The following is an 18,668-nucleotide window of genomic DNA, read 5'->3' as shown; positions in this document are numbered from 1 at the left end:
GTCTTCAGGGATGTCCAGTATGAATTAATTTGGATAATGCCACGGCCGTGGTCTATGTCAATCAGCAAGGGGGCCCAAGTAGTGTCCTGGTGGCTAGGTAAGTAGCCGGCATTCTAAGGTGGGCTGACCGATTCATTCCAGCCCTCTCAAATTTCTGCCATGACTCCTGTGCAGGATCAAAGCAGAAGGGATTGCGTCCAGACTGACCTCGCCGTTCTTGTCACCAATGCTCCTTGGGTGCTTTCTCTCAGGGAGGATCGTCAGTCCCAAGGACCGATCCCCCATCCTGCTTTACAGTCACTGGCTTTGCGACTTAGCTGTTAAACACCAGGTGCTGAAGGATGGAGGTTTGTGTGAGTTGGTGATTCCTATGCTGTTGAAAGCTAGGAAATCTTCTTCTAGGAAGATCTACCATCGTACGTGGAAGATGTATATTGCGTGGTGTGAGTCTCTTGGGGTTCATCCTTGCTCCTTTTTAGCGGATCAGATCTTAACCTTCCTTTAACGGGGGAGGGGGGGTTGAATAGAAATTGGCCTTGAGTACCATCAAGGGCCAGGTATCAGCTTTGGTGGTCTTTTTCCAATGACCTTTGGCCTCACTCTCCCTGGTGCGTAGTTTTCTTCAGCGTGTGCAACATTTGGTTCCTTCAGTGCAGGCTCCGTTGCTGCCCTGGGATCTTAATGTGGTGCGTTCAGCTCTACAGAAGCCTCCCCTTTAAAATATTTGGGAGGTTTCCCTGCCTGCGCTGCCCCGGAAGGTGGCCTTCTTTTGGTGGCTATCAGCTCTGCATGAAGGGTGTTGGAACTGGCGGTGTTATCTTGTCGTTCACCTTATATGATGATTCACAAGGATAAGGTGGTGCTTCTCCCCTGTCTGTCATTCCTTCCTAAGGAGGTCTCTGACTGTCATTTGAATGAAGGCATTGTGTTGCCTTCCGTGTGTCCCAGGCTAAACATCTGAAGGAAACTACCTTGCATACCTTGGATGTGGTCCGGGTAATTAGGGTGTACCTGGCAGCTACTGAGTCTTTTAGGAAGTCAGACTCTCTATTTGTGCTCACGGACAGACCTCACAAAGGGTTGCCCGCCTCTTCTGTGACCATTTCCAGATGGATCAGACAGACGGTGGTTCAGGCCTATTGCATCAGGGCTCAGGTTCCTCCTTTCCCTGTCAAGGAGCACTCTACTAGGGCGTTTAGTGTTTCCTTGGCTTTTCTGTCATCAAGCGTCAGTGACGCAGGTTTGCAAGGTGGCCACCTGGTCGTTGATGCACACTTTTACAAAATTTATATAAAGTGGATGTGTTGGCATCTGCGGATACTTCTTTTGGCGGCAAGGTTTTGCTGACTGCTTTTTAGAGGACCTGGTCCTCTTTGAGGGTGTATTGTTTTTACATATGAGCTCCAGTTTTTTATGGTTGAACCCCATGTTACCTGGTTGGCTATAGTTAGCCTTGGGAGCTGTGTACGTCAATGAACGAAAGAGAAAAGGGGATTTTCTGACTTACTGTAAAACCCATTTCTCTGATGTTCAATGACGGACACAGCACCCACCCCTCATACATTCTATGGTGTGGTCCATTACAGTGTCATTCATTTTAATGCAAACATCTACATGTGTTGTGGTGCATTAAAAATAAAAGTGAAGGTCTGCTTTGTTTTGTGTATTGAGGGGCACTGACAGCTTTTTCAATTTAATAGAATACCTTAATGCCACAGCCTAATGTGAAAATGCATTGTAACACATAGCAACACAGCGGTATCTGATTTTTTTAGAATTCCAAATGGTCGAAATTACATTTCCTTGTACAACCTTTAAACATAATCCTCCTGTTAGTAGCAAAAACATACTTAGAATCACAACTGGAATATGAATGACTTACCAAAAACAATTTTTGTACCACTCCTGGGGTGTTTCTGTGATATTTGTTGGCACATTTTTTGCTACCCCTTTAAAAAATTCCTTACAATGAGGCTGAAGATTCGCCACCAACAGGACAATCTGGAGGTATCAGAGCCATCAGCAAGCATACAGACATATGGATGGATGGTGTGATTGTGAAATGCAAAGATGTAAGCGCGAGGCAGCACAGTACTGAACAGAGGGCGGAGCAGGAGCTGCCGGAGTTAACATTTCAGGTTAACCAGTAGATGATCGGTTGATAGAACCCTGGCATGTGGAAGATTAACTGAGGCAGCCCCCACTCCTGTACTTTGTCCAGTACTCTGCTGCCTCCCTCTTTCTTCTCTGAAATGAACATGAGAGTGATCGAGGCCGCAGAGGGGAAGAATCAGCAAAGCAGGCAATATTCTAAATCTACTCATTGACTCGGGGTAGCTGACGTCTAGATCGCAATCGACGGGTTGCTGACCCCTACATTAATCCTATTTAAAAAACAAGGCACCTGAATGCACAAAGGTGTACTAATGAATCCACAAATGAGCTAGTAAAGCAAGAACAGGGAGATAAATGGCTGCCAGCCATGGCAGGGAAGCTCCAAGGGATTCTAAGTAGGAAGTGATGTCACCAGAACCCTGAAGTCCTCAGCCACTGACCCGGAAAAACTGAAGGGACACCCAAGAATAGCTAAGCTGGTTACCTGGATGAAATGCTTCTGGGCATGCCCCTTTCTCAAAGGATTTGAAAAAGGGGCATTCCCCCAAAACATTGGGGAGGGTTACCAGGATGACATGTTTAGGGGCATGCCCAATTTTTGTTGTATTGAAGAGAAAAAACCCTTTACATCCAAGCTCACAAATTTTGAGGAGGTATCGCAAGGCCAGTAATCAGTGAAATTAGACGGGGTGTGTACCTTACATACGATAGCAATGAGCCCATTTGAGATTTTTATCTACTGTATATATGCTTATCTTTTCTTTTGGTGACCTACAGCCCAAGATGACGGGTCTCCCCAACAGACATCCACAGTTCTTTTGAATGTTTGGCACTGCGTAAAAAGCCCTTAAGTCCTTAAGTGTTAAAAAAATTCAACTCTTGACCAATAAATAACCCCAACATTAAAAGGTCTTTTCAGTTGTGTTGATATTGAAGAATACTTCCATGTGGTATTTTTTTTCTATTCTTTATTTGTTAAAATTTTCATGACCATGGCTTCATATATTGCTCATTGGTCATTACATCACTGGTATTACAGTACTGTACAAATGTTTTAGACAGGTGTGAAGAAATGCTGTAAAGTAAGATTGCTTTCAAAAATACATATTTTAATTGTTTATTTTGATCAATTTACAAAGTGAGGGAACAGAAGACAAAACAAACACAATATTTGGTGTAACTACCCTTTGACTTCAAGCCAGCATAAATTCTTACACTTGCACACTTTGTACACAAAGGCAGGTACTAATGATCATCAATTTCATATGTGGGTTGAAACACAGTCAATAACTGAAATGGAAACAGCTGTGTAGTAGGAATAAAGGAGGAACAGCCAAACTCTGCTACTTAAGTTGAGGTTGTTGAAGACTGTTTCATGTCAAATGTTATATACACCATGGCAAGGACAAGCACAGCAACAAGACACAAGGTAGTTATATTGCATCAGTACAAAAAATAAAGGAACAGAGCGCACACCGCCCTAGTATAACACCATTTATTTGAAGTTAATAGAAGCCATAAAAACAGATACTCACAAACAGATATGAAGTCATGCATGGAAATAAATGTCCCCCGATGATGTTTGCAGGGCTCTCTCCTCCTAGCCTCGGCGGCTCAGCTGTTCGTCCTGCACTGATCAGTGAGTATCGTACGGCTAAGCCAACCGCCTCGGATTACTCAAGGAGACTCGATGTGGTGCGCCTGCGCACGGTCCAGCCGCCGCCGCACACTCTCCAAGAGCCGGATGCTATAGCCGCTCAGAGAAACTGACAATGCGGTTAAGCAGAGGGAGACTCCCCGATCGGGACCCAGAGCATGACTTGCATGGGGTTGCTAAGGACAACGGTGAGACCTGAAGAAGGAGGCCACCCCTCTGAAACGTTGTCCTTAGCAACCCCATGCAAGTCATGCTCTGTGTCCCGATCGGGGAGTCTCCCTCTGCTTAACCGCATTGTCAGTTTCTCTGAGCGGCTATAGCATCCGGCTCTTGGAGAGTGTGCGGCGGCGGCTGGACCGTGCGCAGGCGCACCATATCGAGTCTCCTTGAGTAATCCGAGGCGGTTGGCTTAGCCGTACGATACTCGCTGATCAGTGCAGGACGAACAGCTGAGCCGCCGAGGCTAGGAGGAGAGAGCCCTGAAAACATAATCGGGGGATATTTATTTCCATGCATGACTTCCTATCTGTTTGTGAGTTCCTGTTTTTATGGCTTCTATTAACTTCAAATAAATGGTGTTGCACTAGGGCGGTGTGCGCTCTGTTCCTTTATTTTTTGTACAGCTTCTTTGCCTCATATCCCATGGAGGGTTAGGAGAGCTGCCACGCTTCATTCATGTGTTTCACCACAGGCCATATTACAAGATTCCCCAGCTTGAGAATCAATCTCCAGGATCTGCGCAGGGACTGGTAATGTGTGTTTTCTCTGTGCATATTGCATCAGTAAGGTCTCTCACAGGCAAAGATTTCAAGTCAGACTGGGGTAAGCACAAAGAAATGGGCAACGTTGAGGACTGTAGATGCAGAAACAAAGTAGAAACCTAATGCAGCAAATGAAAGATACATCATGCATACTTCCCTTCAACATTGGAAGATGTCCAGCAGTGCCATCAGCATAGAACTGGCTTAAACCAGTGGGACCCAGGTTAACCCATCTACTGTCTGGAGAAGTCTTGTCAGAAGTGGTCTTTATGGAAGAATTGCAGCCAAAAAGCCATACCTCTGACATGGAAACAAGGCTAAGTGACTCAACTATGCATGAAAATATAGGAACTGGGGTGCAAAAAACTGGCAGCAGGTGCTCTTTACTGATGAGTCAAAATTTGAAATATTTGGCTGTAGACAGTTTGCTTGCTGAAGAACTGGAAAGTGGTATAATAATGAATGTCTGCAAGCAACAGTGGAGTATGGTGGAGGTTCCCTGCATTTCTGTAAATGGAGTTGGAGATTTGGTCAGGATCAATGGTGTCCTCAATGCTGGCAGGTACCAATCCATCATGCCATACCATCAGGCAGGTGTGTGATTTGCCCCAAGTTTATTCTGCAGCAGGACAATAACCCCAAACATATAGCCAATGTCATTAAGAACTATCTTCAGCATAACAAAGAACAAGGAGCACTGGAAGTGATAGTTTGGCCCCCACAGAGCCCTGATCTTAACAAGTTTATCTGGAATTACATGAAGAGACAGAAGGATTTAAGGCAGCCTATATCCACAGAAGATCTGTGGTTAGTTCTCTAAGATGTTTGGAACAACCTGCCTGCCGAGTTCCTTCAAAAACTGTGTGCAAGTGTTCCTAGAAGAATTGATGCTGTTTTGAAGGCAAAGGGTGGTCACTCTAGATATTAGTTTGATTTGGATTACTCTTCTGTTCATTTACTTTCCATTTTGTTAATTGATAAAATGTAAATGTTAACCCTTCTAATCTTTATTCTAAATTGGAAATAGCCTCCTTCTGTTCTAAAATGAGGTTGTATGAGTTTGGTGCACACTGTCCTGTCAAATATGCAGATAGCAACATTCTGAGACAAAATTGAGAATGCGGTCGATACTTTTTAAATTTCGTAATTTTGCATGTCTACTTTTGTTCTAACATTTCTGTATTTTCATTAACATCTCAAGTATAGCCTGCCTCACACAATATGTGAGATACCTCCAGTCCGAGATTATTTTACCTAAAGGCAAGTTGCCAGCATGATGTTTTCTGACTTTCTGTCATTTAGAGACCACTTTATACTCCTTTTCTGTAAATTCCAGAGATTTTTTTATTAATTATATAGATTGTAATAAGAAAAATTCTATATTCTGTAAAATAGAACTGACAGAACAGTGATTGCTGATAAGTACACAGAAGGGGAGGCAGCCAGTGCAAAGCACATCTGTCGGCTGTCCTCATTTTCAAACACAGTGTTATCTGAGAGCAACATCACCACGCCATCCCACATTTAGCAAAAACATGGAAAGGCTCCATTCTTTCTCCCTTTTAACTGCAGAAATTGTTTCCATTATCCTCTAGCGTGGTATTGTGTGCTATAAATACAAAATGTAGTATTTTTGACTCTGCTTTTAATTGTAATGGCAGGAAATGTAGATTTTGAGTGATTATTTTTGTACAAAACAACAGTAATGTCATAATGCAGTCTGCAGTGAATGAAAACAACCAGGCATTTTAATTTAATTCAGAAAGTGTTACTAAAACTGAAGTTTTCTTTTAAACTTTGATCAAGAGATCATGCTGACTTGCTTCATCTTGTTTTTTTTATCTACTGTGCTTTTTTTTAACATCCCAAAGTCATAGGCCAGGGTATTCTTATAAATGCAGACCTAATCTCAGATATATTTTTCTCATGTTAGGTACATGCACACTAACTAAAGTTTGAGTGCAACACTTGTATGTATTTAATTAGTTAGCATTTGCTACTCCCCTTAATTATACCTTCGACTTCCTCTCTTCCCAGAAAGCTGACCCAACATGGGTCAGGGTCATCTACTTGTTAAACCATATATGTGTAGCGCTGTCAAAAAAATACTCAATACATTATCAAATCAACGGTCAATGTGTATATCCTCAAATCAAACAAATAAGCCATAAAACCAATCCAAGTCCCAAGATATTACCAAAAGAAACAGAGTCAAGTGTAAATTAGATATATCACCAAAAAGACTATTCAGTCAAAAGTGCATTCAAATAAGACTCGAATGTGTCCCAAAATTATGTAATCCGAATCCTCTTCAAAGTCACCACAGTGCACCCAAGCATGCAACACAAAATCTGCTTACCAGAAAGTTAGACCTCAGAACATAAGAGGTCTAACAGCGCTTGTTGTGAACCGACCCCAATGATGGATAGATAGGATCAACGGTCTCCAACCGCTTGTTAACTGGGTGGATGATTAAATGAGAGAAGGCCTCCACTCGCCTCAATGGGTAAATTAATGGAAGTCAACCTCCTCATCTGCAGTATGCCAACCTGCCCAATGGATGTATAAGAGCTTTCACTCCCACAGCTCAGTGCCCAGATTAGTGGATAGGTGTGATATGTCTCTACCTACTCTCAGCCCACCACACAAAGCCATATTTCCCAGCAGATTAGACAGGCAATCCACCGCTCAGCCACAAAGGAAACAGCATATACAAGAGGAAGGGAATCGCTCATTTGTGTAGCAATAGAAACAAGTTTATTAAAAGCTATTCAACTACTCACATTGATGTAAAATCAAACTGCATGTCAAACTACCACATCGAACACCCCGGCGAGTGTGATGATGTTTCCGCTGTAACTCCGCGCTGTGCATTTCATCCGAACAGACATCGTCTCTGAGGCAACAGAGATAGCAGGGAAAGCCAACACAGAGGACTAAATAGACCTGTTTATAAAAATTCACTTATGGGTGCTTCCACACCAGTCATCAGGATGGAAATTATCCTTGCGGCCGCCATATTTACGAAGCCTAATCTACTGCCTGGGTGAAGAAAATGGCCCATAAATGACACAATCATGTAAATCCTGTTGTCTGTGTAGTAGCCTGTATGTTCTTGGCTGTTTGCAAACATCTTACATAAATCTGCAAACATCTTACATAAATCTGCCTATCTACTGCAATCTCTTAATGGTCTAACACAGAGGTTCATTGTACAAACTAAAGCTGGTACATAATGCAAGTTCTTTTCATTCAACCCGGCGGGTTAAATGAGAAAAACTGGCAGATCGCCAAACCAACACAAGCGATGTTGGTGCAGGAAAGCTCTCCCACTTTGCAATTACATTCTGTACATTGGCTGTACACGCTGATCGAATGCTGGTTTTCCGGCTTGTCCCTTCGACAAAATCCGGTCATTAGATCAGCTTCTGCTGGACAGACTGCTATACACACTTACTGAAAGTCAGCTGGTTCAGTAGGTCTTTTGGACAGTGTGAACCCAGGTTAAATGATAAGTTCATCTTTGGAACATGTTACATGTTCCACCCATATTTAAGGTGGAAAATGTAACATGTTCTAGCTGCTGCATCTTCTCTCCCCCCCCCATCCCCCCTCTTTGTGACAGCGGGCGGGGTATCCTCTCTCTGCACTCACTGTCAGAACTTAAAAACAGTGTGGCCGTTCGGAGACTCCGCCCACACATGGCCTGGTCATTCATCCTTCCAAGTTCTGTGAATGAATAAACTACAAATACTGGAAGAGAGACATAAAGAAAGGACGCCCTGGAGCCGCACATCCGTGGTGTTCCTAAACTAGATGTATGAATGGCAACCTCAGCCTAGACTTCGATCAGGCCACACCCCCAATGCATATAAAAAAAAAGCATTGGGGGTGTGGCCTGGTCGGTGTCCAGGCTGAGGTTGCTATTCATACATCTAGTTTAGGGACAGAATGGATGTACGGCTCCAGGGAGTCCTTTCTTTACTTCCAGTGATTGTAGGAGCTGGGATGAGCTCTCTCCCCTGTCTGCACTGCCAGCAGCAGATGCAGTGTACTGAGAGTCTGCAGGATCCAGGCAAAGCACTCGAGATCTGCTGGATGCAATGCCTTACAGGCCACAGAGTAAAAAAAAATAATAAATGCACATGGTGAACCAAGAGACTGAGCCTATGGCCTGAGTTCAATAATTGCATTTTCAGGACAAAAGGGACATCTTTTTAAACAATTAAGTTGTTGATGTATTTTGCAACATGTCAGTAATTGTTTTATCAAGGCTTGCAAAGGTATTGATAAGTCTGCTTAAACTGTGAGACCCTAGTGCAAAGTTCTGTGGTCCAGCTCTAAAATGAATTCATGATCAATAGTTTAAGTTTGATGGTTTATTTATTGATCAGTTGTATCTTTTTATTACTTTTAATACTTACAGCATTTAGTACAGTGTAAACCAATAGCGCAGGTACTATGTTGGTACTATGTTACATTATTTTTCAAAGGAGAGGAAACTTTTTGCCTTCAGACTTTCTCTCTGATTAAAATCCCATATGGTCCCATCTGTATAGAGAAGGTAGGGAGGGCAGAAGAGATTCTACTCTAAATAATTCAGTTGTGTTAGCTAGTTCGAGCTTTTACTATTAAGCTATTAAGCTCTGTATAGTAGTAGTGGATCTGTCACCTTTGCAGGTGCACAAATTGCTCTCTTTTTCAGGGACTTATTACAGACACAGGCTACCCCTGCCTGCAGTAGGTCCCAGGAACCCAGAAGTTCCAAGTCAGCTGGGGTACTTGCAGTAAATTAAATTACCTTTGACAGTTTTTGAGCTTATTCTGTGGATGGATTTATCTCCATCCAATGGTGGCAGAATAGTTTCAACCCTAACATCCCTATGAATAAGCTAGTGGCTTGAACAGGGTCTCCTTTGCACTTCCTTCCTGAGGCAACTAATCACAGAACACGAATGAATGAGGGTCCTTTTTCCACTAACACCAATGATAGGGAAGCCTTCTCCAACTGGCAAACTTGTTCAGGGGTTCTTCTCTTCATGAACACCTACATTGATAGACTCACCACTGAGCAGCCATGTAATTGGAGCATTTGCACTGATACCAATGTAATAGGGGTGTTTACATTGACCACCATAATTTTGGGACATTAGTATTTAGTGCAGAATCCTTTAGTTTCACTGGTGGTTGCTGTAATTGTCTCTGTTACATCACTGGTTAATGTGAATTTCCTGTTACATTGGTAGCCAATGTAAATGATGCCATTATATAAGTGATTACTTTAAATTTCCCATTACATTGGTAGTCAATGTAAATGCTGTTGATACATTGCTGGCCAGTGTAGAATCCTCTGTTGCATTATTAGTAAGTGTAACTACCCCTGTTAAGTTGGTGCTCAGTGTAAAAGCCCCCTTTACATTGATAGTCAGTGTAAATGTCCATGAAAAATATAGAAGACTGCATTGTGCTAAATATCAAATCATGACTAGAACACTAATGTTCTTATTTCTGGACAGCTCACAGCAGAGGAGGCCAGGGAGCAGCATGAGTTGAAAGCTCTTCTTCGATGGTATCGCCTTAGTGATGAACTCAAAAATTCCCAACAGGAACTACAAATTCTTAGGTATGTAATATATAAATATTTTTTATTTGTTTTTATTTTTTTAGGACCCCTAAAATTTTTTTTAATTTTTATACAATGTAATCTGATCATTTGAGACTATATAAACTGTTGTGTGATTTTTGTGTATAAATGCTTTAGCTGTAGCAGCACAGTAGCCTTTGAAGTGAGGACTACATGCATGATCATGTGTTTTCCAGGACAAACACGTGGATGTAAGATAATCTATTCTTTTTGTTAGGACCTGCTCCAGCCAGCATCTTGCATTTCATTGGAAAATATTTCTTCCACGCTGTATTTTAGGTGTGTTGGCCTGCTTTGCAGTAAAAAGCCCATGTGAAAGAAAACAAGGTGTTTTTTTTTTTTTTTAGTTTTTGATGGAGTATGGAAGGGTTAGAACCTTGTTGGTTCTTTACTCCAATCAAGGGCTCCAAAAATTAAGTAAAATCTTCAGCACAGACGCATACAGAAAAAAAAGCTAATTTTTTCTGTAAAGTTGTGAGATCATGTAATTCCTCTGACCATTTAATTTTGGCCAGTCTTGCTGGTTTCTTATTTCCTGTCTGATGAAACAGTTATGGGAAATTTCTCTAAAGGAGCCCCGGATAGCAGTAAACACCCAACAAGGGTTCTAATCCTTGCCCTTGGATATACATACCACTTTTACCCCTTAATGTTGATGCAGCATGGGTCAAAGTTCATTTCAATTTTTATAATTCTGTAAAATAATTTCTACCCAATCTAGTCGTCAACCTACGTTCTAAGGCTACATTCACATGGACATTTGACAGCAGCTAAAAACCAGTGATCTGCCCTTGAAAACTTTGAACTATTTCCTGCAGATAGTTGCGGTTTGTAAATGCAATTATGTACGTCTAGATGCATTTAGGTGCATCCGTACTTTCAGGTGTTTTTTCCCCAATACCCCATTCTTTGAGAGATGTATACCCCAAGCACCTCCTCTTCCTATTTGTGGGTATTTTTTTGAAAAGGGAAATAGAGCTGTGTAATTGAAATGGAGTACAAAGAATAGTTGATGCTTACCATTGCGTGCCTGCCTGAGAGGAGAAGAATGAGGGCCGGTTCACACCGGGATCACACAGGAACGTGGCACACAATCCTATGCAGTGTGGTTTGACAGCCCATTTATTCATACTGTGGTACCATGCGATTTGGTGCCTGCAAAATGCACCGTATTTGCAATCTGTGTTTGGGGTGCTGTTAACAATACATTGGCACCTGCATGCAGATCACAAGCACAGTGCGGGAAACGTGCATGATACGTGTCTTTCCTGCACTACGTTCTGGTGTTAGGCAGAGAGAGGGTCAAAGGGAGTAAAGATAGGTACAAGTGTTAATATCCCAGCATCTAACTAGGGAATATTTTGTCCTGATGTATGATGATGAAATCAGAACCTATCCCAATACATTTTACAACTTTACCAGAATGTCAGTGTCTACCTCTGACAGCTTACTGTTGTTTAACCATGTCTGCAAAGAATGAATAACAACATGAGGATGTATGAAAATCAACATGAAGAGGAATACCAACATTTCAGGAAGAAAAGGGAAAGTACATCATTTTCTACTGCTAAATGCACCTTAGCTATCTGAGCTAAACACAATGTACGTTTAGCTGCAGAAAGGAATGAAAAGTCTATCCTATCCTTTCCTGAAACGCAGCTTAACTGTATGAAACGAAATGTTGTTAACCGTTAACGTGATTATATTGCATTATGTGTGTCCAGCTGCTCTTTTTTCTGTATGGAGCTAAACTCTGAAAGTTATAGCAGGTGCACACTGTACGTTTTTTTAGTTTGCCCCAGCAGGCAAACTCTTAAAGTCATAGCAGGTACACACTATAAAACTAACAGATCACTGTACTAACACAAGTGATCTTAGTACAGCTAATATCAGACCACCCCTCTTCCAGAACACACCGATCAGTGCTCGCAGCCAATGGCTGCGAGCACTGATTGAATGCCAGGCAGCTGCTTGTTTTCAAGCATGCCTGTTCTACAGAAGCTGAAGAGGCTGCTATACACGCTGGCTAAATGTCTGGCGGTTTCTGTTGAACCAGCCGATATTCACCCTGTATGTACCTGCCTTTAGACGCCCGTGCAAATGGAGCCTTAGAGTTGCCTTTGAATTTAATGATAAGCCAGTGAAATTATGTATGTCTTGTTAGGTTTAAGCCTAGTACACACTATCAGGTTTTCTTCGTTCAACCCAGTGGGTTGAAAAAAAAACTGTAAGCTCAGGTCCAAGCCAATGTACTAATGATCTGACGTGCAGTGATCTCCCCTGCACCCCCCGGCCCGCCAGAACACTCTGTTAAGTGCTCTCAGCCATAGGGAGTGCTGATCAGGAGCCAGTTGGCCGCTGGTTTTCTAGCATGCACGTCTGACAGAAGTCGGCTGAATGGCCAGCTTCTGTTTGATCGGCTGCCATACACACAGGCCGAATGTTTTTATTGAACCGGCCGATGTCGCCCGACATTCGACCTGTGTGTACCTGTGTGTACTAGGCTTCAGACATACATTTTGCCACCACCCATTAATTAACATCCCTGTTCAATTTATGAATGTTCTGCAATGTCTCACTCATTTAATAAGATAATTGAAATATATTTTCATTCTAAATATGGTTTTTGAATCAGACTGACATAACTTACCGTATTTGCCAGCGTATAAGACGACTGGGCGTATAAGACGACCCCCAACATTTTCAAGTTAAAACATAGGTTTTGGGCTATACTCGCTGTATAAAACTAACCTCCTTCTGTACCGTAGTGGAGTATAAAATGTGAGGACTACTTTACATGGCCCAAAACAAAGGTCCCTATTAATCTCCAAGCGTATTGACAGGAACTGTACCAGATGAATGGAGGAAAGCTAATGTGATACCAATATTCAAAAAAGGGAGGAGGGATATTCCGGGAAACTATAGAACGGTCAACCTGACATCAATTGTGTGCAAATTATTGGAAGGGTTGATAAGGGACTATATCCAAGAAGGGACTATATCCAAGAATTTGCCAAGGACAACAGTATCATCAGCAGTAATCAGCACGGGTTCACAAAAGGACGTTCTTGCCAAACCAATCTTTTCTTTTTTAGGAGGAGATGAGCTGTGAGCTGTGGATGGGGTGTATCTGGATTTTGCTAAGGCATTCAATACAGTTCCCCACAAACGCTTAATCTACAAACTAAGGTCTGCAGGCATTGACCTCAAGGTTTGTTCTTTGATAGAAAACTGGTTACATGGGCGTGTCCAAAAGGTGGTGATAAATAACCCGTACTCAGACTGGTCTGGAGTGGTAAGTGGGGTCCCCCAGGGCTCGGTCCTGGGACCAATTTTGTTCAATTTATTCATCAATAACATAGAGGACAGAATCAGTAGCTCAATCTCAATTTTCGCGGATGACACAAAGATATGCAGGACAATAACTTCTCATCAAGATATAACAATTTTACAGAATGACCTGAACAAAATAACAGAGTGGACAACTACATGACAAATGAGATTTAATGTAGAGAAGTGTAAGGTATTACACTTGGGGGCCAAAAACATAAACGCAAATTATTAGTTAGTGGGGGAACCTCTGGGGGAATCGAGGATGGAGAAGGATTTGGGGGATTCTAGTGGAAGATAGACTAAGTAATAGCATGCAATGTCAAGCTGCAGCTGTCAAAGCCGGCAGAATATTAGCATGCATAAGGAAGGGAATATATTCCACAGTCAAAGCTATAATCCTGCCAATTTATAAAACCCTGGTCCGGTCACACCTGGAGTATTCTGTCCAGTTCTGGTCGCCAATCCTCAGAAAGGATGTGCTGGAAATGTAAAGAGTCCAAAGAAGGGCAACTAAACTAATAAGGGGATTGGAGTACCTTAATTATGAAGAGCAATTACAAGCACTTAATTTATTCTCCTTGTAGAGGAGACGCGTGAGAGGGGACATGATATCGATTTACAAATACCTCAATGGCGATCCCAGCATAGGTAAAAAAACGATTTAGTCTCAAGCAGTGCAAGAAGACACATGGCCACACAATGAGATTAGGGGAGAGGCTATTTAACCTTAAGCTGCGTAAGGGGTTCTTCACTGTAAGGGCAGTGAAAATATGGAACTCTCTTCCATTATTGGTGGTAGCTGCAGGGAGTATGGCTTCTTTAAAAGACTCTTGGACGTGCATCTCACAGATCACAACATTCAGGGTTATGAGAAATAATCAGGCCACTGACAAACACACACACCTGTACAGGTTGAACTGGATGGACTGATATTTTTATTCAACCTCAACTACTATGTAACTATTTATGTCCCTATTACTCTCCAAGCATGGTAAGTACACAAACGTCCCTATTAATCTCCAAGCAGGGTAAGTACACAAATGTCCCGCGCTGAGCCAATCACGGTGAGCAGTGTATTCTATTATTGAATACAAAGCCTGCTCGGATTGGAGAGGAGAGCTGATGATGTTACTCTCTCTGACTCAGCCAATCCGAGCTAGCTTTGTATTTAATAATTAATACATCGCTCACCGTGATTGGCTCAGCGCGGTATACTGTATGTAGCTGAAGCTACGGTACATACCCGCACATCCAGCCAGCGCTTTGAGAGATTACACCCTGTGTACTTGGAGATTATTAGGGACGTTTTAGTACTTACCCTGCTTGGAGATTAAAACCGATGTTTGTTTTGGGCCATGTAAAGTAGTCCTTACATTTTATACTCCGCGTATAAGACGACCCCCCCCCCCCTATTTTTGGGGGATGTTTTTAAGGTTAAAATGTCATCTTATACGCTAGCAAATACGGTAGTTTTTGTTCCTTCCAGAGACTCTGTTTATGATGTTTTTGGGGAACAGTAAAGACACCGTCTAATAAATGTTGACATTAAATAGAAAAGGGAGGGAGCACATGTTTCCCATGTTAAAATGGCATCTGAAGCATTTTTGTTAAAGCATTAGTGGGTCAAAAGCAAAATCATTTATAGGTAGCTGGAAACATTGTTAAATCACAGGACTGCTTCTCCTTTAGCCGCCAGTCAATTTGTTTGTCTTTATAAAGTAGACCTCCAGACAAATTCCTTTTTTGTTTCTTTAGTGTGTGGCAGAGTTTAAAAAATCCCTCTAAAAGGCACACAGCAGTGAAAAATTGATCTAGGCTCAAGCACACCATACTCAAAAATAAAATAGGGTGCACAAAACAGGTTTTTTTGTAATTGGTTCCTATAGGCAACATAGCAGTTCAATTACCATACATTAGGTCCAGTGCTTCCCAAACCAGTCTCTATTAACTGTGCCTTTTTAAAATGCCTTTAAGCTCTGGAAAATGTGAATGCTTTTAAAGTGTATGGCAAGTAATTTTTCTTTTTAGTTTTGGATAGGATGTGGAATGTTTTCAACCTCTGTCTGGTTTGTGTTTCTGCCTATGTCTGAGTTGGGGATGTTCAACCCTCTCTATTGGACTTGAGGACCCTTTTCTTTTCTACAGAAGATGATGAGAAGTCCAAATTTTTTGAGCTGTAACAGGAACAATAGGCGAGGACAAATCTTCAAATACGGACAGATGATTAAATCAGGGTACCCTTGCTTTGAAGAGATTTCTTTTTACGTCCTGTTGTGTCCTTGGTACAGGGCATTAAGGGAAATCTCCCAAACAGGACATTCTAAAACTAAAATGAAAAAAAATAAACATTTTGTCTTTAAATACACTTTAAAAGTCTGTAGAAGAAACATTCACTGAGATAAAATTACTAAGTAAACTGGGTCTTGAGTATTTTTTTATCCACAGAGTTCAGTAAATATACATTTTATTCAGTGTATTTTTAGATATTTGAATATTTTAGTAATGGATAAATGCCTTCTGGCATTTTCCAAGCGTTCGTCTTAATCGGGAGAAAAAAACAGCTCCAGATTCCTCCTTCCCAAGCAAAAGTCCTTCGTTTGAAGTCTTTCATGGTTGCTTCATTTTGTAACCGCAGACAGAGGGGAACATAAGTACAGCACTGGCAGACTAAAGGAAATCAATGGGATGTAGAAAACAAGATCCCAGGCAGCCTTAGTAGAAGCAGATGCTATCTATCTGTTCTTGCTGGCAGATCTAGGTAAGAGAGATGCCAGAGACCCAAGAACACTGGACTTGACTTACCCCCACCCTGATACCCAAAAGAAGAGCATAAATTTAGGGAGCAGAGGAAGGAAAGAGAACACACTCCCAAGCTTAGAGATTAATTCTGGAACGCCGCCTACGCCTTTGTTCTGTGCAGTAACCACTACCATACCCTGTCACAGACACACAGGCCAGGAAAACATGCCTGCCGGCTTGTTTCCCCTCTCAGGTTACTGACTGTACCACATTCGGGATTAGCAAAGAAGAAAATACATATTGTTCTGAAAACCACACCCTGCTGTCTCTACTTCAGAGCTTGTATCCTTCCATGTGGCTACACATCATCAGACACGGGGTGGGGTGGGGTGAGGGGAACCTGAGCGGCAGAGAAAAAGCAAGTGTGGCACACAGAGCTGAGAAATGCCTTGCCAGCCATTTGTCTTCAAACATAACGTGATGAATGAGACAGTTCTGATACAGGAGGTGGCACTCTGGTGGCCAGGACTGTGTGTGCAATGACTCGATAGTTTGCAGCCACAATAACCAAAGGCTTATCACCTGCTAGCATACAACACTGACTAACAGCTGCTGATTGCCTTTATTGTATAGATTAAAGAATAACAATCACCTTTCAGAGATACATCACTTATCTGTGGATGGGTTTCCTCATTTTTTTTTTTTTTACATTCTATAAATGTATTTGGGAATGTCACTGAAATGGGAGTTCTGTTGTTTAACCCTTAGTGACTTTAAACTCACACAGCAAAGCAAGACAGCCTTTTTTTTTCTCCCTCTGTGAACTCTGCACACTGTTACTGTCACCTCCCCCTTCTGTCTGCGTGTTTTATTGTCCTGTCATCATAACTGGTGATTTTCACAAGAAGTTATTGGGGGATTTCTCCCAGAAAATCCTGGGAGTGGTTGACGACAGGAAGTCTGCCAATAATAAATTCTGCAGTGCCTGGGGCTCAAGCTGTTTTCGTGAGACTTGTATTTTACAGCTCTTGATTTCCTGATAATGCTGTGAAGAAACACAAGCTCACGTGAGACAAAGCCGACATAGCTGTGGCATTCGTACGAAAACAATACGGCATTGTCGGCGGTATTATTTTAGTGATCTTTGCTATAAAAATAGAACCTGAGACACATATCTTTACAGCTGCCAGATCATTTCATATAGGGATATCTAAGGTCATTCTTCTGTCTATGCTATAGTATTTCCTGCCATTTCTTCTTTTAAAGACAAATCCACTAAACACTATTTGTGTCTGAAAAGCCCACAGTAGTGTCCTAAAGCTTCTAACTTAATAAAGCAAAAAGAAAAAAAAAAAGCTAATGCACGCCCAGATCACAAAATCAACCCATAAAGAGTTAAATACATAAATAAGGGTGCTGAAAACATAAACTGGGTTTGCTCACAATTAATGCGCTCTTAAATAAATAGTGGCCAGTATTCCAGACAGCGAACTGTTCAGGTTTCATATATTTATGAAAAGAGGCATCATATAAACACATAATAGTAAGCCCCCTTTCACACAAACGTTCCTATCGGGTCGGCCTGTCCATTTTTCAGACTGACGTGATCGGAAACCTCGATTTCCTCTATGGAGCATCGGGTGTAAACGTACATGTGTCGCCTACATCCATCCATTAACATTCGACCGCCCATAGAGTAAAGCAGGCTGGGACCGTGTCCACTCCGCATATGCGGAGCAGACACTGACCTGTCACCCCCTTGCTCAAATGGGGATCAATGGACAGATCCCCGGCTGAGAAAGCGGATTGCAGGTGGAGTCCACCCCGTGTGAAAGGACCCTAAGTTGTAGTACAAACACAAAATCTCCCCACAGTTCCTCCATCTAGACAAAAGCAAACTCTCAGCTACACGCAGCATATACTGTACATTTTCATTAGAACGGGGAGACAATCCAAGCTAAAAGTACAGTAATTAAACATCAATACACATGGATAAATACCAAGAAAAAAAAACTTCAGTTGGCATGCCGGCACTCATGATAATACAATGGTGGGAATCACAACATTTTGGCGTAAATACCCTTTTGTCAAGTGGATCTCACTTGATGAATTATTGTTCCCACCACCGTTATCTAGAGTGTCTATATGCTAACCGAAGTTTTTCTAGTATCTTTCCAAGTGTATTGATGTTTGTTAATTGCTGTACTTTTAGAGCCAGTTTACACCACATGTAGTCCAGTGCATTTTTTTTTCTTCTGCATCAAAGATGCATGGAAAGTAGGTTATATGGTTTGCTGTGGCATAGTTCACACCATTGCAGTCAGTTCTAGGGCAAAAAGTAGAACATGCTTCATTTTTCCTACACTAGACTGTACTGGAACGCGGTAAAACACATCAAAAACTGGACCCCAGTATAGTG

General features: G+C 41.9%; 1 protein-coding gene across 1 annotated transcript in view; it reads left to right on the top strand.

Moving 5' to 3' along the window:
• AOPEP (aminopeptidase O (putative)) overlaps positions 1-18,668 on the top strand; it is a 719,157-nt gene that overhangs the window by 240,699 nt on the left and 459,790 nt on the right. The window contains exon 6 of the mRNA XM_082267412.1: positions 10,050-10,156. Within this exon, the coding sequence (XP_082123538.1) occupies positions 10,050-10,156 (107 nt within the window). The remainder of the gene's footprint in view (positions 1-10,049; positions 10,157-18,668) is intronic.

This window comes from Pelophylax lessonae, assembly GCF_965119305.1.
Source record: "Pelophylax lessonae genome assembly, chromosome: 1".
Classification (NCBI taxonomy): domain Eukaryota; kingdom Metazoa; phylum Chordata; class Amphibia; order Anura; family Ranidae; genus Pelophylax; species Pelophylax lessonae.
Note: the sequence above shows the minus strand (reverse complement) of the source record. Positions and strands in the feature narration are given on the sequence as shown.